This window comes from Hypomesus transpacificus, chromosome 12, assembly GCF_021917145.1.
Source record: "Hypomesus transpacificus isolate Combined female chromosome 12, fHypTra1, whole genome shotgun sequence".
NCBI lineage: Eukaryota > Metazoa > Chordata > Actinopteri > Osmeriformes > Osmeridae > Hypomesus > Hypomesus transpacificus.
Genome location: NC_061071.1, coordinates 5,206,376 through 5,233,714, shown reverse-complemented (window position 1 = coordinate 5,233,714; position 27,339 = coordinate 5,206,376). Strand labels below are relative to the sequence as shown.

The window sequence follows — 27,339 nt, the reverse complement described above, 5'->3', positions numbered from 1 at the left end:
ACCAGACTGTCTCCAGACCAGACTCTCTCCAGTCAAAGTTTCTTTATTGTCAAGTGCACCGAATAACAAGTCATTCTGAATAATGAAATTCTTGTGACATGGCATGCAACAGCTACTTAGTTATTAAGAAATATAAAAAACTAAAATAACAGAAAATACAAAATATACATCACTACAAAATATACATAATAATAATAATAATAACAATATAATAATAACGGAAATGGGGATATGGACAGTATGCAAATCTTAAATATTATAATGTTGTAGTGCCTATAAATGGGTACATAAAAAATTGCTAGACCAGACTCTTTCCAGACCAGACTGTCTCCAGACCAGACTCTCTACAGACTCTCAGTTCTAGGATGTCTTGTCTGTCCTCTCTTTTGTATTGGCCTTCCTAATAATGTCAAGGATGTGTGCTCACAAGTTCAGATAGTCACCAGATTTACAGTTTTAAATGTATGTGATGCTGTGGGTGTATTTGTCTGTGTAATTTAAGGGTCAATAAAAACATATCTGGAGTTGTTTTGTAACATTTTAAGAATGTGTGGTTTCCATCGTTTCTGAAATGGTTGTTCTATTTCAGTGACAGGGCGCAGGGAAAAGGCTAACCTCTTAGGTCATATACGTGTGGGATGTCTCTGTCTCCCTCTTTCTCTTTTTCTCTCCCTCTCTCTATCCGTCTCTCTCTCTCTCTTGCTCTCTCTCTTTCCAAGAATACTCACTAGCTCCACCTCTTCATTGTAATGTCACAGCAGCATCCGATCCAAGGCAGTGCAGGCGCGTCCCACACAGTGTATAGGTGTCCATTACGCACGGACTACGTCTTTAGCAAAAAAATAATTAACCTTGCAGAACGCCGAATTGAACATCAAAGACGCTTTTCTGAACACCGACATTTCTTCACTCCATCGGAGAGGACTACCTTTTAAAAAGCCTTCTTGACTTCAGACACTTTGAAACTTGTTCTGTATAAGACTTTTGGCCATGACCTCGCCTGCTCCACTAATGCCCGCAACTCCTCTCATTCACCCGCCGTTGATATCGACTTCACCGGCGGCTAACTCTCCGCCACCCACCCCTTTTATCTCCACATCCCCCCCACCGTCCATCGCGCCCACCGGAAATCATCCGTTTCGAACGGACTTTTTATCAACCGATATAACGGGCGCACCAGTTAGCGTCCTACCTCACAGCAAACCAGTATACGCGACTCCGTCGCCCGTTGAAAACACTCCGCAGAACAACGAGTGTAAAATGGTCGAGGTGAAAGGCGCTAAACTCGCTTCCTTCACGGTAAAGGACACTGAGCTAATTTGCTTACCGCAGGCTTTCGACCTGTTTCTAAAGCACCTGGTTGGCGGGCTACATACGGTCTACACCAAGCTTAAACGGCTGGACATCACCCCAGTGGTGTGTAACGTGGAGCAGGTCCGCGTGCTCCGGGGGCTCGGGGCAATCCAACCGGGGGTGAACCGGTGTAAACTTATCTCCAGGAAAGACCTTGAGACGCTCTATAACGACTGTACCAACGCAAGGTGAGTGAAGAAAGAGTGGATTTGGGGGGAGGGGTGGCGGTTGAATTAAATAGAGAGAGAGAAAAAATGATCTGATAGCCCTTCTTAAAAGTTTATGAATGTATAACATCTTATATGATGTCAGACGCACTCAGTTTAGTCTGCTGACGGTTCTGTACCAACAATTCGAACATGTCAATCATGCATCACACCAAATCTGAACAGCAGGTCCAGTTGAACAGCTCTGTTAGAAACCTCTTTACAACCTCTTTCTTACCGTGTCCTCTCTCTCATGTCTCTTTCTCTGCCGCTCTCTCTCTACTACACACTCCCAAACACCCACAGTGTCTCACTGTCACTCTGAGAAATTGATTCTTCACAGGAATTAATTAATTTTCATTTGGCCCAAAGCATCAGTTTAAATCAGAGGCAGTTTTCCTGCTCTCTGAGGTTGAAGCTTACCAGCCTTATCACATTAATGTCTAGCCCCAAGGAGTGGAAGATAATTGTGCAAATGAATTTTGATCTTCCTCTTCCTTGGTATTTATGATTTGATTATGTAAATAGCTGCTCTTTGTCTCTCACTGGGAGACCGACAGTGACGAGTCTCATCTCATCTGATCTTCTGTGAAGATGGTTAGCACAACAAACTCATCAAACTCATCTTCCAATCAAAAGCAAATTAGAACTTCAAGGCTCTTAAAGAAAGACAATTATCATTCAAATACTACTACTCAGAAGTGTGAAAAAAAAAGTTCTGGGAAGTGTTGTGTTATCTATTAGTCCCGCCATGGAGAGAGCTGGCCAATCAGAAGAGCTGTGGGTGTGTGTGTTTGTATGGGAGATGTTGTTGTATAATTGTTTTATATACTGTGTGTGTGTGTGGTGTGTGTGTGTAAGAATGAAGGTTAAAGAGAAAGAAAGAAGTTGAACAAGCAGGAAATGTTGAGAAGAGAGGGAGAAGGGGACAGGAGAATACTGATACTCACCTCTGACCCCCAGCTGCTTTTGATGTCTGAGGAGAGAGAGAGGGCCTCTTTATCTGGCAGGCTGATTCAAGTCTTTCTCTCTCTCTCTCTCTCTCTCTCTCTCTCTCTCTCTCTCTCTCTCTCTCTCTCTCTCTCTCTCTCTCTCTCTCTCTCTCTCTCTCTTTCTTTATTTCTTTCTTTCTCTCCCTCTTTCTCTTATACTCATTCCCTCCCTTCCACTCCTCTCTCTCTCGTTTCCTCTCCCTCTCTACCCCCCCCCTCTCTCTCCCCCTTATCCCCTTCTCTCCCATTCCCCTCTCTCTTGCTTTCTCTCCCCCTTTCACTCTCCGTCTCTCTCCTTTGCTCTTTCCCTCACTCCCTCTCTGTTCCTCTTACACACACCCCCCCCCCCCCCCGCCATTCTTTTCCTAACACACAAGTTCAGAAAACATGGGGGCCGTATGATAAGGGTCATACAATAATGGGAACCTCTACACACACACGGGCACACACACACGCACACATAGAGCAGGTATCTGTTTCCCAGATGCGAAAGGTGAAACACCAAGCTGATGATGTCATCACACTCCAAGACAAGCCTAAGCCTAAATGTGGATGGATCACACACTACCTTTCCTGCACACACATACACACACACACACACACACACATACACTCACACCCCTGTACATTTCCTGTGTGTAATCCTGGGGTATACACACACACTGGCGTTTGATCATCTCAGGAATCCGATCTCTTTCACTGATACTGTCTCACATCCCTGCTCCCACATTCCAGAATCTGGAGCGGGGAGGATGTGTGTGTGTGTCCTGTACAGAGGCTTTGTTATATGATGCTCTAGTGAGGGCCTCTTTGATGGTCGTTGTAAACCTCTGCCTCTCTATCTCTAGCTCTCTCCACCACTCCCGCTCTTTACCCTTTTCTTTACCTCTTTCTCTTTACGTCGCTCTTGCGACCTCTCCCTCCTATTATTACCTTTCTCACATAAAAAACACGCACATGTTTTGTATGATTTTATGAATTATATGGATTATTATTATCCGTGTATGTGAGTGTTTGCTGCCTGAAGCATGAAAAGTTAACAGAAGTATGCTGTACAGGTGTTACGTATTAACAGGTATTACCATGGGAGGAACACACACACACACACTTAAAAATACACTCCCAAATACACATGCTGCACAACCTACAGTATTAATATTAGTTTAGTTTAATTTAGTATTGAACAGACTTTGTGTTTTGCTTTCAGCACTTTCTTACAGTCAATCCTAGTGTAAGATAATAAAGGAAGACATTGAATCGGGAATTTGTGAGTGTGTGGGCGCATGTGTGTGTGTGCGGGTATTATGTGTGTATGTTTGAACCCTGGGAAAAACAGTTGTGGTGTGAAGGAGGACGTCTGGGTGAGATTTTAATTAAAGTCTCAGACAAGAGGTCACACAGCTCTCCCACACACACACACACGCACACACATACATACACACACACACACACACTCACACACTCCCCACGTCCTCCCTTTCTAGCATTGCTCAGCTTGATGACTTTTCCATGGAAGGTTTTTCATTAATTCCACCTCAGGGAACCAGCCTTCTGACACACACACACACACACACACACACACACACACACACGTATGCACTCACAAACATGTACATACATACACACACCAACCTAATCCCCCCTACCCCATCGAACACACACTAACATTATTAGTAGAAGGTCTCCTGTGCTGTAATCTCCAACAGGGCCTTCTGTTAAACACTCATCACTGTGTTTATGTTTCAGCCTTTTATAGCCTCATCTATCTCCCCGCTAGGAGCATCTCCACAACCACTGCACACTTAATAGTATGGGTCTGTGTGTGATAGTGTGTGTGTGTGTGTGTGGTAGTGTGTGTGTGTGTGTGTGTGTGTGAGGTTGGATAGGGAGCCGCAATTAGCACGGCCCCTTGTTGCTCTGAGTGTCTCCGGGTGGGGCTTTGATGTGCTTTAATCACACAGGACATTAAGATAGTGTGTGTGCGTGTGTGTGTGTTTTCTGAGAGATGGAGTGTATATATAGCCGATTAGAAGAGAGCAGGGTTGTAATGGAAAGGATACAGTAATACACAGACAGACACGCATGTGCGCACATACACACACAAAGACGATTTGGAAAAATTTCGCTTCTTTCCTTTTAAGCCCCCTGAACTAACTCTGGGAAAAATGGAAGCGCACAGACACACACACGCACGCACACACACATTCACTTATACACAGTCTCACAGAGGAAGGCAATCAATTAGTATGAGTCAATAAACAATGTGGTTGTGGAAAGGGAAGGGAAACTAACTACTGTGTTTCATCTTGAATGTGTGTGTGTGTTCCAACCCTGGTGGGTCATTTGGAACTCCGTTTCATCATCACCAGGCAGAAGTGCGGGAGGGTTTTGTAAACACTAATTAATTAAGGGGGCTGACTCCACAAGAGCCCAGCCTTTGTACTCAGTTAGAGAGGCCCAGAGAGGAGTGTATTTGTGTATGTGTGTGTGTGTGTGTGCATGTGTTTGTGTGTGTGTTTATGTGTGTTACACTGCACTATGGTGACTGCAATCCACAATCTCAGAATAGGAGAGTTGAGAACTCTTAGCTCGTCGTGATAAACTGATCCTGCACTCTTATGGTGTGTTCACACTTGGCAGGTTTGGTTGGATTAAAACAAACTAGTGCGATTGCTCTGCTAGTGCGGTTCATTTGAACTAGTGTGAACGCTGCCATCCAAGCCTTGGTGCACACCAAACAAGTGGGCTGAGATCGCCTGAGTGGGTCTCAGTCCGCTTCCAAACAAACCATAGAAGCTGTCCAATCAGGTTGCAACCTAATCCTTATGCCTTTTGTTTAGCTTCGGTATTGAAAACGCCAATGTGAAAGCTAAGCAGACCAGGTGGACCAAGTGTATCTTTTTTTTTTGTCTGGACCAAGAGGAGTAAGAACCAAGAGAACCAAGAGAACCGAACTACAAGTGTGAACACAACCTTGCTAGCATGCTAGCTCCGGTAGAACCCTTCATTGCTATATACGAGAACCTTCTGTTCCAGAGATAAGCTTTTGAGGCAAAGTTCTTAGCAGAACTTATCTGGAGTCAGGTAAAGGGTGCTGGACATCTCCAATGGCTCTGTTTGATCTGAAAAGAGGTGCTGTGGAGAGCCAGTTTTACAGATGGTTCTTCTACAGGGGTGTAGAGCAGTATTGCAGAGTTCTACATAGAACTCTCTGTTTGTGACAGGTCTACAACGCCTGTGCACAAGAACCTGGACGCTTGGACCCCCCCCATGGTAACCATGGTTACACTCAATCCAGGACACTAAAGGAGGACAGGCAGACTACAGTGTGGGGTGTTAACTGAGGTGTGTGTGTGTGTGTCTGTCATGCGTGATGAATGTGCTGAAGGATGCTGCTATTTTTACTGCTGTGGTGTTGGCATTTGATGGACGCATTATATCAAAAGGCATCGCATTTGCACTCCTTCTCCATACTTCTTTTCCTTCCCCCTCTTCCTCATCTCTTTATCCCCTTCATCCAGCCGTCTCCTTCCTCCTTCCACCCCTCTATTCTCTTCCCCCCATTTCTTTCCCCCTCCCTCACTCCTTCTCTCTCTCCCTCTCTCCACCCATCTATTTTGTTCATGTCCATCTCTGTCTAGACGATTCCTGGTAAGTTCTGGAATGTTGAGCCATTGCTGACCTTTGACCCACACACACTCACGTAAACACACAGACACACACACAGAGCAGAGAGAGTGAGGGATGTGGGACAGGATCATTAACAGTGTTGGTCAGCTATTGCTTCCTGTGAACATGTGGAACCTGATGACTGGGGCACCTTCCCCTGACCCCTCCTGGCCAGCCAGGCAGCAAGATTACACATTACCTGCTGCTCTGCTTTGCACAACAGTCATGGTCTTTCTTTCTTTCTTTTTCTTCTCTCTTTGTCTCTCTGTCTTCCCTTCATCCCACAAGACACATGTTGTCCTCAGCACCACCACCACTCACCCCCCCCCCCCCCCCTCCCCCATATGTCCTACCAGGCATGTGATCCACTCATTGCTCACTAATTGGTACTTTTTATGCAATATGCAAATGAGAATCCATAAATCTTGTGAATGACAGCTTAATTTATGGGAGCCTTAATGACAGCAGGATTAGTTTTTAATTAAATGTCCTGAAAGGCACCCTGATGAGGAAGTGGGCTCCTGTTCTCTCTCTCTCTCTCTTCCCTGTCTCTCCTTTTCTCTCTCTGTCTATCGCTGTCTCCCGTGCCCCTGTGCCTATCTATCTCATTCTCACTTTGTCTGAAAGATTGAGTTTTAAATTAAGTTTGCTTTAACAATTTCACCAGCCAGCCAATCAGGTGACACACGGGTCTCACTCGGGCCTTAACTGAATCTTCCTCGAAGTCTGTTTCAGGACAGGAAGAGGAGCACTTCAGTCTCCACACACTTTAGGGATGAATATTGGAATGACTGAGTGAGTGAGTGAGTGAGTGTGAGTGAGTGTGAGTGAGTGAGTGAATGAGTGAGTTAACACTGACGTACTCTTCTTTTTTGACGTTTCAGCTCCCGACCAGGTCGTCCTCCCAAAAGGGCCCAGAGTATAACATCAGACAGCGCCCACCTCCTGTCCCACTCAGTCAGTGGGCTCATGTCAGCAGGAATCATGCCCCCTACAGGTAGGTACAGGTACCTAAGTACAGGTACCTACCTTATACATATCCTTATACGCAGTTTTGAGACAATAAAATATCTCTCTATCCTTTCCTCTACTTTCTTATCCTCCCTTCTGGTCTACCCTCCTCTCCACTATTTTCGTAAAGTGGATGTTTGCAGCTGTGGCCAAAAGTATTGGGAGCGACAGACATTTTGTGTTTGTGAAGCTTGCTGAGTCTTGGGATAAAATGACTTCTAACATAATTTCAGTAAGCCATATCATCAGCACAGGGGAAAGTGTGAACTAGTTCTAGCCAGGTGAAATCCCTATCATTCTTATTGGATTTTAAGAGCAGATTGACATCTGTAAAAGAGGGGACTATTTGCATATATATATATGTTTGTCCCGAAAAAGCTGTAAAAAATTTGAAATGTGCCTTATTGTATTCCAGTATTCTATTGAAACATGTGAAATCATTTTCCTCAAATACTGAACCAGCAAACTTTGCAAAACACAGCATTTGTCAATACCAAAAATAATGGCCACGACTATATACTTCATGGTTCAAAGCTGTCCTCTCTCTGTTTCTTAGCTTAGTCTCCGCTGAGAAGCCATTTCTAAAAGCCCCTTCTCTGTGTTTCAAAACTGCTGTAGAGAGAGGTGTGTGTTTGTGTGTGTGTCAGACAGACAGGGAATAGGCTCTGTTACTGAGATCTGTAGACCATTGGAGAGGTCAAGACACCAATGTGACTCGTCTCAAGAACACAAGAAGGCAGAGTGATGGAAAGGGGGGCGTGATGGAGAGGAGGTTGAGAAGGAGAGAGAGAGAGATAAATGAAAGAGAGAGACTGATAGAGGACTTGTTTACCCAGGAGTAAAAGGAGGCGGGAGCCTTTGAAGTGTTTCCTCCTCATCCACCTCTCCTGTGCTGTGAAACTGACCTTTAGTCAGAATAGAAGGAGGGGAGGAGGAGAATGGAGGAGAATTGAGAGAGAAAAGGGGGAGGGAATGTTGAGAGATGGACAGGCGACAGGGATGAGTGGGCGAGTTTCTAATCAGATAAACATACAGAGGTACTGCTGTATGTGTGTGTGTGATTGAGTGTGCAAGTCCGTGTGTGAGTGTATGCATGTCTGTGCGTGTGAGTGTGTATGTGAATGTGTAAGTGCTTGTGTGTGTGAGCATGAGTGAGTGTGTGTCTATATGTGTAAGTGTATGTGTGCCTTTCAATGTATAAGTAAATGTTCATCAGTGTGTGTGTGTGAGTGAGTGTATGCAAGCGTGTCGGTGTGAGTGAAAGGTTATGTGTGTGTGTATGTGTATGCGTGTGTGTTTGGTGGATATGTGGACAGCCCCAGAAAACAATGATAGATGGCTGATGGAAGTTGTTCTTATGACGACCGGCTATTACCTGTAATCTCTGGAAGGAATCGATCGGGCTCTCATTGATCCATCTGTGTCTTTCTGTTCTTCCTCGCTGTCTCCCTTCCTCCTCTCTCCACCTTCCCTCCTCCGCCCTCCCTCATCCCTCTCTCTTTACTCCCAACCCTAACTGTAACCCCCCCCCCCCCCTACCCTAACTTTAACCCCCCTCAACCCTAACTGTAACCTCCCCTCCTCTCCCCCCAGGTCTAACAGCAGCAGCATTGGCTGAGGCCATGAAGGCAAAGAAGATCAAGCTTGAGGTGATGGCAGGTTACCATGGCAACCATCAGCCTGGCCCCGACGCTGAGAACGGAGATCACACCCACCTTGGTGAGTCACACACTAACACACGCATACACACATGCACGCACACACGCACGCACACACGATACAGCTGTTGACTATGGTTGGCAGCAGTCCCTCTCGAGGCCCTGATTAGCAGGAAGTGACAACATTACTGGTGTATTTAGATTTGCTCTACATGCCAAAGTAACCTTAAAGTAACCTCTAAATAATAAATCTGATGGATTTCTTTTGGTATATATTTAGGTTTTATCGTTTTTTTTGTTTGTTGAAACACAATCATACAATGACCTAGTAAACCTTATGAAATATTTACCACAACAGAGATGAAACTATGGTCTGTCGGTGTGTGGAGGAGAGAGACTTGAGAGAGAGAGAGAGATGTTCACCTGGCTTTCAGAGAGCAAGGTGGAGAGACATACAAAAATAGATGGGGAGATAGAGAAAGACAGGAAGGGAGAGCAAGAGAAAGAGAGAGAGATGAGAAGGTAGCATCAGATCAATAGTCCTCTCTGTAATTTACTATCTGGGATGCAAACGAGGGTGTTTGTGATCGACCCCAGGGCCCCCCCACCCCCATCTCCTCCCTCCTGTGTATCGACAGGTTAAAACCACATCAGTGTGTGTAGACAGATAAGTGGGTTTATGAAGACCTGTCTGGAATACACAACCAGCACACAGCAGAACACACACAAATGCCACACACATAATTATATATGATTTAAACATTTATACAGTATGTGGACAGTGACACCTGCAACAGCAGAACAGCCTGTTCTATCTGCATTCAATATGGTGTACAGTTAGCGGTGTATGTGTGTGTGTGTTGTGACAGTATGTGTTTGTGACTGTGTGTGTGTGTGCCCCACTGTCAGGTTTAATTGGTATAAACGATAGCGTGACCTTTGGAGAGAGAAGATCAGACATGATGTGTGGGACAGCATGACAATGGCAGTGAAGAAATGTTATCTATGATTAATGTGTGCGGTGTGGTGAATGTTTGTGTGTGTGTGTGTGTGTGTGTGGTGAATGTTTGTGTGTTTGTGTGTGCAGGCATGTGTGTAAGTGGTCTTTTTTATTGTCTCCTGTAATCAGCAGAGGAAAAGTCATTTGTCTTGCAGCAGTGTCTCTTCCCACCTTTGCCTACATTCTCACACACGTCTCTTAAATGGGTGTGTGTGTTCTCCTCATGTCCGTAAACCCTCACATGTGTGGCCCCTCCCACCCCAGGGCGCCACCCACCATCTGTGTACTGTTTGTTGGTGTCATTACCGTGAGGGATAAAACTGTTAAACGTTAATCACCCCTGTTAATGACAGGGTTGTAGGGTAAACACATACAGCCTTGTCTGGCTGCTTCCACACGGTCTAAATTGCTACAGTGTGTCTGACCACTACAAAGACATGCTTAGACTAAACACGCTAACGCACACATGCACACAAACACACAAGCACAACCTCCTACACACACACACTTGGTCGCTCACAAAATACTTTGGCACAGCAGTTGCTACTGAGTATTTTACACCTGTGGGAGAGAAAGAGAGTGTGAGAAAGGGAGAAAGAGAGTGGCAGAAAGAGAGAGAGGTGAAAAGCGGAAGGAGAGAGAGAAAGTTGTGAGAGAAAAATGGGGGGAGAGGGAGATAACTTAATTACTGGACTCTGTTATACATTACTCTGGGCAGCATCTGTTCATTGAGGAGGAAACCTTCTGTTTGGTCTTCTGCTCTGGCTGGTGGCCAATGAAAGGGGCTCTGGCAGAAAGAGTAAGCCAATCAGAGAGGCTCTTGGTGAAAGAATGAAGCCAATCGGAGACATTTGTCAAACTGAACAAAACACAGCCCATATGTCTCATCTAGCTAATTCAGTTACAGCTTCTTTCTTCTTTTCACTTAATCAATTATTCTTTTCCATTCTTCCTTCTATTGTTGATCCCTCCTGTCTTTAGGGACAAGTTTGTTTTTCAAACGTTTTATTATTTGTGACAACAGTGGGGATATGACTCCAAGTATTGTATTTATTTATTTATTTTCCTTTGAGATTGCTGTTACCCAGCATGCATTTCTGGCCCCGGACCAGAATCATCATTAGTTCTGCTTTCGTCTTCCTTCCTGCTTCTTCTTCTGGTATTGTTTGGTTTTATTGAATGTTAAATATGTGTATCCTCTCCAGAGTAGAGCAGCAAAGCTGTTTAAAACCTGCTGTGTGCTTCTGACCACGTCTTAGATCCACAACACTAACAAGCCCTGTTTATGTTTTCAGCATGTTCTGATTTGACTCTGTAACAACATACCAATCACTCTGTATGTTTGTCCCTCCCTCCCTCCCTCCAGTCTCTCGGAGGATGTTTAAGAATGTTTTCATGGGCTTAACTGACATTATTTCCTGTCTCCTCCTACAGGATTAGACCACCTGCCCTTCATGATGATGTCACATCCTCTGATACCAGCCAGCCTTGCCCCCGCTTCTGTCTCCATGGCCATGAGCCAAATGAACCACTTGAACACGCTGGCGAGCATGGCGAGTTCCACCCACAACCGTACCCTTAACCATGCCGCCTCAAGGCTGGCCACCTCCGTCATCAAGGTATGCCACTCGTCAAACAGGAAGCAGGTTCTGACATCATATCCTGCCACTACCAGTTTTAGAGACTAGACTGGAGAGATTGAGAGCGGGATGGTAGAACTGAAGAGATAGAAGGATGGAGGGATAGAGAGAGATGAAGGGGTTGTCTTCATCTGGGTCTGGGGACTTTATCTGGGCTTCTGTTCAGACACAACTGTAAGATGTTAAAATGTGATAAACGGAGGGAATTTACAGTAGTGTTATTTGTTGATGTTTGCTAGGAGAGGGTGCGTGACAGCCCCTCCCCCTCAGCGTCCCTGGATGAAGGTCGGAGGTCAGGTAGTCACATGTCCTCCAGTAGTGTGTCCAGCTCCCCAGCACACACAGAACATCCTGCAGACCGAACACGTATGTACTGTCCTCCTCCTCTCCTCTCCTGTCTTCGTCCCCTTCCCTCCTCTCCTGTCATCCTCCCCTCCTCTCCTGTCTTCCTCCCCTCCCCTCCTCTCCTGTCATCCTCCCCTCCTCTCCTGTCTTCCTCCCCTCCCCTCCTCTCCTGTCTTCCTTCCCTCCTCTCCTGTCTTCCTCCCCTCCCCTCCTCTCCTGTCTTCCTCCCCTCCCCTCCTGTCTTCCTCCCCTCCCTTCTCCTCTCCTCCATTCATCTGTCCTCCTGCTTCCAGATATGCACCAGAACGGCATGCAGTCAAGCCACGCCCTGTTAGGCCACTCCCCCAGTGCATTGCCAGGGCCGAAGGAGGCTGACGTAGCGACGGTCACCACGCCAACCGTAGACTCCAACGGCAGGCGGAGCCTAGGAGACAGAGGTATCAGAAATGGAGAGGGGGGGGGGGTAGGGAAAAACAGAGAGATAGAAAGAGATGGAAAGAAAAGGAAGAGACCGAGAGAACAGGTGCAGAAAAAGAGAGATGAAGTGAGAGAAGGAGGTTTCTAATGAGTTGATCATAATGCAGACCCTCCCTCCTTCCTTCCTCCCTCCGCTGGAGGTCTGTGTTCGAGCGGGAACCACAGAAGAAGACAAATACTTCCCTGAACAAGTCATTAGGTTGTGGAGGCGGGAGTCAGGGTTAAATTAGTTAGCGATTTGCTGAGCATGACTTAATGAACTGGAGCTCTCTCGCCTCTCGCTCTCTCACAGCCAGGTACTCTCCATAATGACCACCTCCCAGGCTGTGTGTGTGTGTGTACTTGCGTGTGCTTGTGTGTGTGTGTGCGCTCTCTGCGTCAGTTGTTTGGTTTCCCTGTTATGAAGCTTTGCATTAGCTTAATGAGGACTCTTCAAGGACAAGCAGTCAGCATCATTTACACACCGCGATGAAGGGAGGAAGGTAGGGAGAGAGGGAGGGGGTAGGAGAGGAAGGAGCAAAAGAGAAAGAGGAGGGAGAGGGAGTGAGTGAGTGAGAAAAAAGAGAGAGGATGCAGGAGAGATCCATTGTTCCGTATTTCTAGTTCCTATTTGAATGAAAAGCACCTGTCAAGACTGGGCTTAACCAGACGTCAGACATTCCGCCACCGGTCTGTCACTCACTCAGTTGGTGTGTGTATGTGTACAGCATGTGTGTGTGTGTGGATGTATGTGTGTGTATCTGTGGATTTATGTACGTGTGTGTGTATGTGGATGTTTGAATGTGTGGATGTGTTGCTGAATGTCTGTGTGAGTGTGTCTGTAAATGTCTCTGTGTGTGTGTGTATGTGTGTGTTTGTATGTGGATAAATGTGTGTGTGTGTGTGTGGTGGGTGTATGTGCATGTGTGTGTGCTTGAGTGTGGATGTGTGTGTGTGGATGTGGATGTGTGTGTGTGGATGTGTGTGGATGTGTGTGTGTGTGTATTTGTGTGTGTGTGTGTGTGTATGGAAGAGAGGGAGAGCCACAGCCGAGGATTGTAGGCTGAAAGATCAGAAGCCATCTCGGAGACTTCTATCACATTCATCCAGAGTAAGCACTTTACTGTCCTTCCTTCTATCAGTCCCTCCCTCCCTCCCTCCACTGACTGTCAGATGCTTCTCACAGTGAAGTTCATTAGCCTGAAGGGGCCAACAACAAGAGAAAAGAAGGGAAGAGGGTGAAAAGGATGGAATAAAAGAGAGAAACAGACAGTGACCTTGGTTGAGGGAGATGTGTAAAGGATGAAAGGAGCTGCAGACAGGCCAATCAGAGAGAGAGAAGACGTGTGTGTGTGTGTGATCTCACAGAGAGACGAGTAACTCAATAAAGGATCAGTCACATTCAGGGTGCAGCAAGCGCTGACTCTGCAGTTAGTGTGTGTGTGTGTCTACGGGCCACAGGGGGGCAGTTGGCTCCCCAGCACTGACACTGCCAGCTTACTAATTACCCTCTCCTCTATGGAGAGATGTGTCCAGGATGGGGGGATGAAAGAGAAGAGGAAGGAGAAAAGGATAGTAAGGAGAAAGAGAGAGAAGGGGCAGTGGACAGGGAGGTGCATGTGGAGAGACAAAAAGGGGGAGAGGGAGAGAAAAACGGAGGTGGAGAGGTTGAGGTGTGCTTTTCATCTCTGAAACACCTTGAATGTGACAGTCCTTTCACTGTCAGGCAGGGGATGGGGGTGTGTGTGTGTGTGTGTGTGGGGGGGGGGGGCTTGGTGAGGGTGGCAGGCTGGAGAGAAAGTGCGCCAGTCAGCGAAGTGAAGTAAAAAAACAGATTTGTGCGTGTGTGTGAGTGGGTGGTTGCTTGGTGTGTGATTAGTGTGCGAGTGCCACATCCTAATGGAACCCTAGTTTGAATCCACCCCTCTACACCTCTGCATGTTCTACGTTGGCTTTACCTGTAAAGCGACAGTAAAAAGTATTCATAGACACCATGAGTATTTATATATGTATATTTAATGCGAGTCTAATGAACACACCTAGAGTTAAATTAACATTTCTTTCTGTACACATATCAGCTTTTTATTTAATGCCTCCACCTTCTTCTTCCCCATCCAGGTGAGGTGCCCCTGGTTCCCCCTGGCTCCAGGGACAGAGGGGGTTGTGACCGGGTGTCTCTCCCTGGACATAAGCTTAATTCTGGGTACCCAGGCCCCTTCCTCTACCCCGAGGGTCTGTCCTCCATAGAAACCCTCCTCACCAACATACAGGTGGGGCTCAACTCCTGTTTCTAGTGTGTATTCTGTCTGTTGTCCTGTGTGTGTATGAGTAGAAGGTGCCGGAATCCTTCTGTCAGTTGTCCCTTAAGGTTGTCTGTAGGCTTGGATGTTTGTCTCGCTGAGTGACCCCCGTCAGTCTGACCTTGAGGTCGGGGCGTGCTTGTGTGCCTCCAAGCAGGGCCTGCTGAAGGTTGCCATCGACAACGCACGGGCGCAGGAGAAGCAGGTGCAGCTGGAGCGCTCCGAGCTGAAGATGGAGCTGTACAGGGAGAGGGAGCTCCGAGAGACCCTGGAGAGACAGCTGGACATGGAGCAGAGGAGCAGAGGTAGGACTACATTACCCAGTAACCATCAAGGGTAGAACTACACCACCCATAATTTATCAGGGGACAGAGTAGATGGGTATAAGCTTGACGTGGTTCAAAGTTCTACCAATGAGTTCTTAATGTTGACATGACGTTGTTGATGTTGTCATGTGTTTTCCTGTTTTCTCCTGTGGTCTTCCTATATCCTCCTGTGTTCTCCTGTGTTCCCCTGTTCTCCTGTGTTCTCATGTGGTCCTCCCATGTTCTTCTATGTTCTCCTGTGGTCCTCCCTGGGTCAGTCTTGATCCAGAAGCGTCTGAAGAAGGAGAAGAAGACCAAGAGGAGGCTGCAGGAGGCCCTGGAGGTGGAGACCAAGCTGAGGGACCAGGCTGAGCAGACCCTGCATCACACTGGAGGCATAGACGGCCTCACACAGCAACATGGTACCATCCACCAGTCCACACTAACACACACACACCAACATGGTACACACATGCTGCGGTACACACACGCTGCGGTGCACACATACATACAAACAACAGCTCAGTACACACACATCAGTACAGTACACACATAAACACACACATAAACAACATGGTACACATACATCAAAGGTACACACAAACACACAAACCACAACATGGTACACACATACACACAAATTACAGCTGAGTGCACATATCAGCACACACAAACACGCACACACATATACTGTTCCCCAGATTGTCTCTTTGGAGTGCTAACACCAGCATGCTTAGGTATGACAGCCAGTCCTCTGGAAGCTTGGCTGATAATGCAGCTCGTTAAGCGCCAATTAAGATGCTTAATTAATGAGTAATTAATCAGACTTCCGCTCGTCTGTCATAATTATCTCCTCTACTCATAGACATGATGGGACAGGGAGACAACAGTAACCATGACAACCTCAGGACGGACACCAAGCCCACGATGCAAGGTACAGGACATCACTTTGATTGACCACTTCCTGTTTCCTGTTTGCTGACATCATGGTCTGGGAGTTCTCTCCAAACTGTGACCAGTTCTTGTCAGAGGCTTGGAGACAGACAGCTATGAAGCCTGACTTTCAAATGCTGAGTGACGTTCTGACATAACATTATGTGTCCACCGTTTGTCTATGTGTGGGCTGGGAGTGAAGCTGATCTCCATCACAGCTAAGTGAGAATGGCAGCAACCCTCACCAGCGCAGGCTGTCCATGCGGTCCTATGGGACAGTGACTGGGGCTTCCCCTGTTGACGGATCAAACGAACCCTTTAGAAGGCAGCTTTAATTGAATGTCAGTGAAGCATAGAGAGACCGTCGCCATTGTAATTAACGAGCGCCTTAATTGTCTCTGTGATGTATTTGCATGGACGTCATTTACATAATTTACATGCAGTGATCAATCTCTCCAAAGTGCTAGTGTTGAGGACAGCCTCCTGGACAGTCAACCTGCAGAGGCAGGATGACACTCTGTCAGAACAATAATCTGCACTTCTATATGAGACCTGCCTCCTGATATGAAGCTAACTAATGCTGTTTACACAAGAGGCAAACCTGCATATTATCTTTGTGTTCTGTCGTGGTTGTGCTGTGGGAACACTCTTAGTTGAAGGCCCGACTGTGTCTCTTGAGCTAATGGTGTATTTGTGTCTGTGTGTTATGTGTGTGTGCGTTCTACCTGTTCCACAGATGGTCGTCTCTTCCTGAAGACCACAGTCATGTACTGACACATCTCCATGGAGACTAGGGTGGAGACGGTCTTGCAGGTGATCCCAGACTCCGGCTGATGATTGGACGTCTGACCCCGATCTGTCACACAGGGAAATGGCCACCAAACCAGTGTCAAATACAATTTGCAAATATGGAATCAAAGAATTGATTTGTGAAACCCCACTCTAATGATAGCCCACCCTCCCCTCCAGTCACTCTTAAATGAATTATAAACGTATTTGAAAATACTATTTTAACCATGTCTGTGATTGGATTGAGCCCCCGGGGTAGCACAGTGACAGGTCAGCTGGCTCTCTAGATTCGGGCACTAGGCTGCTATCTCACCGGGAGACAGACACACCAAAGCAACGATTCACACTCCCTCTCTGTACCCATATGACAGTGTCAAACAGGAGAACACAGGAAGTCACATGGACCAAATATGACACCAATCCTGCAAGTCCAGAATAGTTTTCTCCAACTTCAGTTTCTCCAACTGTGTGATGATGAGGATTATTACTGTTATTACTACAATGTTATTATTGCTATTAAATATTATTGTTGTGTTCCTTTGGAGGGTAACTATGTAAATCCAGGGCAGAGGAAGGTGGTGGCCATGGTTACAGTGTGTGTACATAACGTCTTGTGTATTATTGGATGGAGTAGATCTGCTAGATCAAACAATACAAACATTTTCTATCTCCTCACGCCTCCCAAGTCGTTCTGTTCGCTCTTTCCCGGATAAAAGGGATGTCACAATGTTGATGATGCATGTGTAGCAAGTGTCTTTCTCTGTGTTAATTTCACAAGGGTCATTTTATCTGTAATCTGCTGGCGTTAGAATGTCTCAGAACGTTCCGTGGATGGTTTTAGCTGTGAGGATCTAGAAGATTTGGATGAATCCAGCCGACTGGATAGATTAGACAGGGGTGGACAGTGTTTTGCATTCTCATCAGCGGGAGAGTCAGGTCTTTGTGCCTGCTGCGTGAGCAAGCGGAGTGAAGGGATTGGTGCAAGGATCAGACCATTGATTGGTTCCTGGTTTCTCAAACACAGCACGTATGGAGATATTGATGAGAAGGCAGGAGTGGCAGCGACCACTAAGCTGTCCTCTGTAGAATATGTTGACAAGGCAGAAGCTCGCTTGTTTTCTCTCATCTTCTTTCAGGGAGCTTTAGCGTTCCATTTGAGACCTTCTCCCCTGTCCTCTCCTCACTTCTCTTCCACTCTCGTTTCGCCCTCTTCTCCTCCTCTGTCAAGTGATTCGGTGGTGTGTTTTAAACTACCATTGTTGGAAACTCTGGACAAATACGCTCACAAACACACACCCACACACTCCCTCTTTCCATCACACACAGACTTATCCATCTCAGCATTGTGCCACGGAAAGGAGAATGGAAGGATAAAGTAGGAGTGACAGGCAAAGATAAAGTGTGTGTGGGTGTGTGTGCTCGTGTGTGTAAAGAAAAGCAGACCAGCAGCCATCTGCTCATCTTGTCTTAATGAACAAAGCAAACAGCAGGAGTCAGGGCCCTTTTATTAGAAACACACAGACACCATTTTTCTTTTCGAAAATGTTGTGTTCCTCTCACACACATGTACACACACACACACACACACACACACACACACACACAAAGACACTCATCTGGTAAGCTTTGAATGACAGTAGGACTTCTTTATCAGATTTCCTCAGTTTTCTTCCGTCTCGTCTGGTCTAGTGTTGGCGTCCCCTAGTGGAGATAGTGGAGTCCCACTGTTTCAGTTACAGTACCCAATATTATTGGTGTTCAACATCACCTCCTTGGTGGCAACTTGTGATGATGGCATGTATGAACCACTCAATCAGCCTACATAGTGGCAATGGTAAGAACAGCAGATTAGTTCAGAGGAGAGAAAGACAACAGGCCAAAAACCACAATGAAAACTTCCTGGACTTCACAAGGATGGTCTCTATCTCAGCTGTGGAACTCTGACACATTTCAATTCCTAATGGTGGATTAAAATATTAACTAATTCCATACAAACCCCTTACAGCCCAGTCAAATAACCAAACAACATCAAGCTGCAGTTATATGCAGTCAATCTAGCTGAACAAGTCTTCAGTTTCATTTCCTCAACGTTGTCCCGCCCTCTGTGGTATGAAAAGATCAAACTTGAATGGATAATTCATAGCTGGACAATTCTCATTCCACATCTCATATATTCACCAATAGCAACAAGAGGAGGCAGGATTGGTTGTGCAGTATTGTACTGATCACCAGAAGAGGATAATTCTATCCAAAACGACAACATCCAGGTATGGAAATTTGAGACACTGAATTATGAACTGTAGAACTAGTATGATTACTGTGTATCTTATTTAAGCAATAAGGTACGAGAGGCAGTACTTTATCGTCAATAAAGTACGTGTTCCATGGTATTGTTAGGCCCGACGCGGAGTGCCGGCAAACCCTGGAACACCAGGGTTATACACCAGCATGTCATAAAAACTGTTCGTACAATGTTTAGTTAGGACTAGGGCCATACCCAAAATCTTCTCTTGATTAGTTTGAATGTCAATGCTTTTGATGCCAATCACTTATCGAGTTACATACAAGACATTTACAAAACATCTTAAAAGTTTTATAAATTAAATATACTGTTAGTTTTTATAGGGTGAAAGGTGTTGATTACAGTTTGTTATCCAGAGCAATTACCAAATACATGTTGCTATCCACTACTTGGTTAATGTCAATGGTAAGGTAAACAGAAAAGTTGTCTAGGGTTCCAAGCCCCTGCACCCCACAATACACTTGCCAACAAATATCCCTATGCTCACAAATGCATAGATCATACATAATCTGCTATTTGTTTCTCTGTCTTTAGGAGGAACAATGATTAAAACTCTAAACAACGTGGCAGAGCTGAAGGCGTGTGGGTTTGGCCGTCCCTTACCCCGTCATGGGCTGCAGCTGCTCTACTGGTTTGCTAAAGACTACGTCATGTTTAAAAACAACAACATTGTGGTCAAGGTCCATCCCAAGAATGAAGACTTTGGCTTCCATTACTTCCTAAACAGGCAGGAGTGTGAAAACAAAAAATGCATCAAGCTGCTACCTGAGGAGAATCACCCATACTTTGAAGTGGGCAACCTGCACCTTTCAGCATCCCTCTCTCTGCCTGACTACGTCAGGAAGAACTTCAACGGTCACTCCCAGGATGACAACAACAAAGATCGCATAATCATAAGCATGGGACCAGACCTGCAGGTGCATAAAATATTTGTGACGGCACATAAAGACCAAAAGAGATTTGATCCTGACCACACCTATCAGATCAACAAAGTTCTGCTCATGACTATTCGTAACTTATCTCTGGATGACTTCCTGAAACAAGCTGGTTTTATTATTGAAAACAGTACATATGTCGACCTTGAGGGCGGTAATACAGATTTATCTCAAAATGTATCTAAAAATAATGGGTTTTGGGACAACTACTGTACTATACTGTAGGCCAATAATGCTACGAGATGTAGATACTGACATGCTATTCGTCGATGCTGGACAGGCATATGTAAAGGCGTTACTCAAAGATTGATTTTACATTTTCTTAACACTTTACACTTTTGTTTTCTTAAGATGCCCTATATTGTTGTATCAGCTTTAAATGAATTTCTTAGAATTTGTTTTTAAATTATTATTTAATATTTTCCTTTGGTGTTATAATTATCTTCTACCCTGAACAATCACAAGCTGTTTCAATTTAGCTCACACAATTACATTATACGTTTGCCATTAAAAGACATAGTAGAATCTCATAGCTGTGTTAGTCAGTTGTATTCCCACAAATTCATTTCTCATAAAAATTCAATTGTCGGAAATGTCTAGATTTGGAAAGATTAGATTAGATTTTGGAAAGGATAGGTACGAATGTACAAAACCTTTATGTTTATATTGCCAGTTATAAAATGTCGAAGTGTGTTCTACAATTAATGCTCTGCAACAAATGAATAAAACGTACACATTTGAAACTCTGATATTCAAACAGTGCTATTTATCATTGGATAAACTAATTGGATTTACGATTTCTGATGTTTTACTGCGCATTTCCTCACTGTATGTATCCCTATTGAGAAGTTGAGGTGTTTAAGCAGGCAATATTAAATAATACAGTAAAAAATATGTTTTGGATTGAACAATTGTTGTATGTTCAAGTCCAAGTTCAAGTTTTTTATTGTCAGATGCACAGAACAACACAGGGTCAGACTGGGCACTGATATTCTTAGGACAAGACAATGTAAACCAATCTGGCATAACATACCATTTAAGTACATGTGGGGTATGTGGGGTAATACACAGGTTAATTTATGGAGAAATACACAGGCAATGTGCAAGACAATAGCAACACAGGTGACACACCAGGGGGATATTCCAGAAACCAGGTTATGTAACATACCCGGGTAAGTTAACTCCTCATATGACAGCCAGCGTTCTAGCAACATTGCCAGTAAATTGCTGCAGCATTGTGTGTCAGCTGCAGAGTTAACTTACCCGGTTATGTCGCATTCCCAGCTTTCTGGAATACCCCCCTGGCAATTAATAAGTACCTTTGAAACCACAACGACAAAGAATCTAGCTCTTTGTGTAACCATCCATGACAAATCCAGTTTATATCAAGTAATCTCACATTTTGACTATTGAGTCTTCTGTGAATGACTCTTTGAGAGTGTTTTTTCAGATTTTCATTAACATTAATGAAATGTTATTTTATACATATTTCCGAGGAAAGAACTGTATGTGGTTTACTTTCAGTTTCAGTTCTTCGCCACTGTCTATGGCAGTCCCGCCTTCTTAAGTTTCACTGAGATCAGAAGTAGGAAGGACTGTTTACAGCTGGAAAATAATAATAACAAATATTTCTTATGAGAAAGCAGACTTGGTATTACACACTATCATAGGACTCCAAGTAATATATTTTCATCCAAAACACCATAATTGAGGTACAATATCTGTATTTGAGACATTGAATTTGTAGAAGTATTATGACTTCCCCTTATAGGCTAGTTTGTGTGTTGTGTCACATGAAGTACTAGCAGTAGGAGATGAGAACTACATGTGATCATGTAGTTTCTGGTATCAAGATAATTGGTCCGACAGTTTGGTCTTCAGGACTGGTCAATATTGGGTTTTGTAGTCCTAATGTGGCTTTAAGACTGACACACATTTACAAAACACAATTTGGCTAGGTAACCACCAAATGTGACAAGAGGCTGTCCAAGATTTGTATACCACCCAACTAACCAATAAGCATTTAGAAAAAAGTATCCATAGTTATAATACAACATAAGGCATATGTCTGACCTGTTTCAATTTGTTGTCAACAGTTGTTGTCCTCCAGTTGCAGCTCTAAAGCATCAACATCCTCTAAAGTAGAGAAGGTCAAACTAACATTTTTAGGCAAACTAATGCCACCAGTGTTGACTTTTGTCTAACTCCCTCTTGATGTCCTCAATATATCAGCCCCTTACTGTCAAAAGACAATAAATTAGTACATTGTCAATATCAAATCTGTATCACACAGAACAGCTATACTATGTAGAATAATGCATTGTTGGTGCTGGTTGTCAAATATGTATTTGGAATTGGCTCTGGTACTGCTCATAGTAGCACTCTGACACATTTAAAGTCCTTATGGTGGATTCAAATATCAACAAATGCCATACAAACCCCTTACAGCCCAGTCAAATAACCAAACAACATCCAGCTGCAGTAATATGCTGCCTTCTGGTGGACATTGAAATGCTGCTCAAATTTGGGAGAGTTACAGTGACAAGGTAAACATATATTTTTTTTTTTGTATTTACATATGCTCATATAGGGACACATGCATGTTGTCGCTGCGAAGGCAGAACAACAGCAAGAAAGAGTCTAGGCTTTCATTTACATTAAGTCATTTAGCAGACACTCTTATCCAGAGCGACTTACAGTAAGTACAGGGACATTCCCCCCCGAGGCAAGTAGGGTGAAGTCCCTTGCCCAAGGACACAACGTCATTTGGCACGGCAGGGAATCGATCCAGCAACCTTCTGATTACTAGCCCAACTCCCTCAACGCTCAGTCATCTGACCCCCTTTCAAACAAAAGAACATGTGTTCCTCTTTTTTGTCAAAAAGTTTATGACTATTACAATAAGAGGTTTCCACCTAAATAAATAAACTGTGAATTTTGTTAACCTGTAATTTCTGTTAAATCTTTATCTTTCTAGATCACTCTCTCTCTTTATGTATTTTGTGTGTTTCCTAGAGACCTCTGGAAATGGAAATATAACTGAAAGAGTTTCATTTCCTCGACATTGTCCATGGTAGTCCCACCCTCTGTGGTATAAAAAGATAAAACTTGGATGGATGATTCATAGCTGGACAATTCTCATTCCAAGAGAAGACAGGATTGGTTGTGTAGTTTTGTACTGATCACCAGAAGAGAATAATTATATCCAAAACGACAACATCAAGGTATGGAAATTTGAGACACTGAATAGCACTACAGTAGCACTTGTATAATTTACATTTAGTCATTTAGCAGACTTATCCAGAGGGACTCACAGTTGGTACAGGGACAGTCCCCCCGAGGCAAGTAGGGTGAAGTGCCTTGCCCAAGGACACAACATCATTTGGCACAGCGGGGAATCGATCCGGCAACCTTCTGATTACCAGCCCGACTCCCCCACCGCTAAGCCATCTGACTCCCATAATTACTGTATACTTATTTTGTGTTAATAGTTTGTGTTATTTCAGTTTTTATGACAGGCTGGCCCTATTCACCAGCCTGTCATAAAAACTGCTGGTAAATGTTTAGTTAGGACATGGGCCATAGCCAAAATATTATTTTGATTGAATCTCAATGCCTTTGATGCCTTTGATGCCAATTACTAATCGAGTTACACACGATACATTTACAAAACATCATAAAGGTTGTATAAATGTAAGAAGTTTCATTAAATATACTCTACTGTAGATGGTATATTAGTTTTTATAGGGTAAAATGTGTTGATTACAGTTTGTTATCAAGAGCAATGTTCAAATACGTTGTTGCAATCCACTACTAGGTCAATGTCAATGGTGAGGTAAACTCTGTTGTCTTGCAAGAAAAGTTGTCTTGGGTTCCAAGCCATTGCATCACACAATACACTTTCCAACAAATATCCTTATGTACGCAAATACATAGATCATACAACATCTGCTCTTTGTCTCTCTGTCTTTAGGAAGAACAATGATTCAAACTCTAAACAACGTGGCAGAGCTGAAGCAGTCTGGCTTTGGCCGTCCCTCACCACGTCATGGGCTGTATCTGCTCTACTGGTTTGCTAAAGAATACATCACGTTTAACAACGAGATTGAAGTTAAGGTCCATCCCAAGGATGGAGTCTTTGGCTTTCATAAATTCCTGAACAGGCAGGAGTGTGAAGACAACATCTGCATCAAGCTGCTTCCTGAGGAGAATTACACATACTTTGAAGTGGGCAACCTGCACCTTTCAGCATCCGGCTCTCTGCCTGACTACGTCAGGAAGAACTACGGTCCCTACCAGGATGGCAATAACAAGGATCGCATAATCATAAGCATGCGACCAGGCCTGCAGGTGCATAAAATCTATGTGACGGAGCATGAAGACCAAAAGAGGTTTGATCCTAACCACACCTATCGCATCAACAGAGATCTGCTCATGGCTATTCGTAACTTATCTCTGGATGATTTCCTGAAACAAGCTGGTTATTTTACTGAAACTAAAGGGTTATGGGACTATTGTACTATATTGTAGGCCATTAATGCCACAAGATGAAGATACAGACATGCTATTGGTCTAGGCTGGGCAGCCATATGTAAAGACATAACCTAAAGAGTGATTTAAATACAAAAATATTTAACGCTTAGGTCTCTCGCTTTCTTAAGACTTATCTTTGTATCAGTTCTAAATGCATCGCAATTTTTTAAATTATTTTAAAATTATTATAAAAATATGTATCACAAGATGTTTTAATTTAGCTCACAAAGTTACATTATTCGTTTTCCCTTAAAATACATACCAGAATCTCGTAGTTGTGTTATTCAGTTTCTGTTACATAAATTCAATGTATTACCTCTAATTCATTTCACATGAGCATTCAATTGTTGGAAATGTCTTTATTTATTTTTTAAAGAAATTTACCAAATCTTTACGTTGATAAGGCGGGTTATAATATCTTTTAAGATTCTGTTTCAAAGTTCTGATTTGTGTTGTCCAATACATTTGCTGCAACAATAAATAAAACGTACACAATTTGAACTCTGATATTTAACCTTGCTATTTGGCATAAACAAATAGGATAAGTTTTTTTATGTTTTACTGTGCATTTCCTCACTGTCTGTGTCCCCTTTGAGAATTTGAGGTGTTTTAGCAGGCAAGTTTAAATAAAACAGTAAAAAGTAAGACGTTAGGATTGAACATTAAAGTGCATAATCCTCTTCCGATGTAAGGCTAAGCGAATTACATTTTTTTCGAGATGGTCGGCTGAACCAGGAAAGCGCATGTCTGCCAACTGTTTCAGGCTCAGAAAGTGGGAGGGGATAGGCAATGCAGAGTTTGTTATTAAAAACATGTTAGCGAGCGTGTTAGGTTCACGGAGTACAAGAACCCGCAAGTCATGAAGGAACAACAACAATCAATCCAGCTCTTAGTTAACCATCCATGACAAATCCAGCTAATTTAAAGTAAGCTGATATTCACATTTGGACTATTGAGTCTTCTGTGAAGGAATCTTTCTTTGTGTGTGTTTTTTCAGATTTTCATTAACATTAAATTGTAATTATTAAACTTTGATTATTCGTAATGTTTAGCTTATTACTAGGCTTTGTAGCACTCAGAGATTGCTTTAAATATAGAGTGCAATACAAACACAATGTATTATTATTATTATCATTATTATTAATGAATACTTTTTTAGCGGGGGATGAATGTTGTTTTTTGTTTTAGATGTTTTTCAAGAATGTATGTGGGTTTAGAGGCAGGAATATATACTCTGGATTAGTTTCATTTTATCTTCGCCACTGTCCATGGCAGTCCCGCCTTCTTAGGTTTCACTGAGATCAAAGTAGGAATATCAATTTACAGCTGTAAAATAATAATACAAAATATTTAAAAAAAAGATAAAGCAGACTTTGTATTACACACTATAATAGATAGTGTGTAGAAAAGAATATGCAGTGCCTCAGTTCTCAGGAGGAACATCAACATCCGAGTTGCTCAACAGAATTCATGACATGAAGCTTGAGAGCATTTATGATGACATTTGTATTGCTCTGCCTCTGAGGATATTCTGCACTTTACCTTACCGAGTGGCACAGTGTAAAAAGCCGCACACAATAGCAGAGGAGTTAATACTTCCCTGTGCTATAGACATGGTTTCAACTATGCTTGATGACACTGCAGCCTCTGTCCGACAACACCATCGGCATTATGACATGTCAAAGGAAATAGAGGAGCAGCTTAATGATAAGGTGCGTGATAGCCGCTTTTCTCTGCAGATGGATGAAGCCACTGACAGTAACAAAGACTGTTTATTGATAACTTAGATTATCATAGTTAGATTCATAGATGGAGATGACGTGAGGGAGGAATTGCTTTTCTACAAACAAGTTACTGGCAGAGCCACAGCAGAATAACTTTTTTAAATCATTGACTCTTGACAATTAGGTCACAAGTGTTACAAGTTCCTAAACAAGTTGCTATACAAAGATGATGTGATTTGACTGTTGTCATTCAACAATTACAAATTATCTGCCCGAGGGATATTAGAGGCAATGGGTTTTTATTCCTCAAATGGGAAGACATGACAGGATCACGGCCCTTATCAGATTCAAGACCCTGGTACTGACCTTCCGAGCGGTGAACGGGACTGAATCTGACTACATCCAGTCTCTCTTCCAGCCTTACAGCCCCATCCGCCACCTTCGGTCTTCTTCTGACAACCGTCTGGTGGTCCCACCTCTCAAGAGCGCCCGCTCCCAACCCAAACTCTTCTCCTGTCCGGCCCCCCAGTGGTGAAATCACCTCCCCACCTCCATCAGAGATACTGACTGTCTTCCCACCTTCAAGAAAAGGCTAAAGACACACTTGTTCCAGGAGTACAACGTGACTTGATAGAACAAGATTTGTTGGATCAAATGTTAGTTCATTTCCTCCAGGAACACAATGACACTTATTGAGGAACTGGTTGCACTTGTTACGTCATTAACTGATTTAACTACTTGTAGGCTACTTGCTGTGAATTATATTATTGTTGGTTGCTTTCCTACAGGTACACTCTTGCACTTTTGAAGTTCATGTTGTTTGATTGTAATGTGTTTAACTCCATGCTCTTAGGTTTCTTCCAATTGGCACTTATTTGCTTTTCACAATGTTTGCTTCATGTTTTGGCTGCACGTAATGTTTTTGGGGCTATCTCGTTGTTTATGATCATTGACTTATGCACTTTTGTAAAGCTCTGTCTTGGAAGTCACTTTGGATAAAAGCGTCTGCTAAATGAATACATGTAATGTAAATCAGTAATAGGGTTAAGTCAGTTTCCCCACTGGTCTATCTCTCGATAAAAAAACGTTATACTGTCTGTGGCGCTACCTACAGGCGACTATAGAAACGGAAAGCGACCCCAAGAATACTGGCGTTTTTTTGACCAATCATCTGCGAACTTCTTACGT

At 43.7% G+C, this 27,339-nt stretch overlaps 1 protein-coding gene and 2 long non-coding RNA genes across 6 annotated transcripts; 1 reads left to right on the top strand and 2 right to left on the bottom strand.

The window, feature by feature from the left end:
* The first annotated feature begins 647 nt into the window (after positions 1 to 647).
* LOC124474379 (dachshund homolog 1-like) lies at positions 648 to 20,651 on the top strand. 3 transcript variants are annotated; one of them, XM_047030430.1, is made up of 13 exons: positions 649 to 1,541; positions 7,105 to 7,217; positions 8,825 to 8,950; positions 11,324 to 11,508; positions 11,769 to 11,895; positions 12,168 to 12,311; positions 14,449 to 14,600; positions 14,785 to 14,935; positions 15,214 to 15,357; positions 15,801 to 15,869; positions 16,605 to 18,924; positions 19,494 to 19,590; positions 19,687 to 20,651. In XM_047030430.1, exons 1-11 carry the CDS (start codon positions 991 to 993, stop codon positions 16,640 to 16,642), a joined length of 1,800 nt encoding a protein of 599 aa, XP_046886386.1. In that variant the 5' UTR covers positions 649 to 990; the 3' UTR covers positions 16,643 to 18,924; positions 19,494 to 19,590; positions 19,687 to 20,651. The 3 variants fall into 3 exon arrangements, with proteins under 3 accessions (XP_046886387.1, XP_046886386.1, XP_046886385.1); XM_047030431.1 differs by having other exon boundaries at positions 648 to 1,541; positions 14,788 to 14,935; positions 19,494 to 20,651; XM_047030429.1 differs by having other exon boundaries at positions 19,494 to 20,651.
* On the bottom strand, positions 14,981 to 27,229 carry LOC124474383. Of its 2 annotated transcripts, XR_006956817.1 has the most exons (4): positions 26,518 to 27,229; positions 16,594 to 16,724; positions 16,114 to 16,162; positions 14,981 to 15,272 (listed from the first exon to the last, which is right to left on the bottom strand). It is a non-coding gene; the product is annotated as an uncharacterized LOC124474383 (long non-coding RNA). The 2 variants fall into 2 exon arrangements; XR_006956816.1 differs by lacking the exon at positions 14,981 to 15,272 and having other exon boundaries at positions 15,893 to 16,162.
* On the bottom strand, positions 19,816 to 22,055 carry LOC124474384. The gene is made up of 2 exons (XR_006956818.1): positions 21,968 to 22,055; positions 19,816 to 21,499 (listed from the first exon to the last, which is right to left on the bottom strand). It is a non-coding gene; the product is annotated as an uncharacterized LOC124474384 (long non-coding RNA).
* Positions 27,230 to 27,339: the final 110 nt, after the last annotated feature.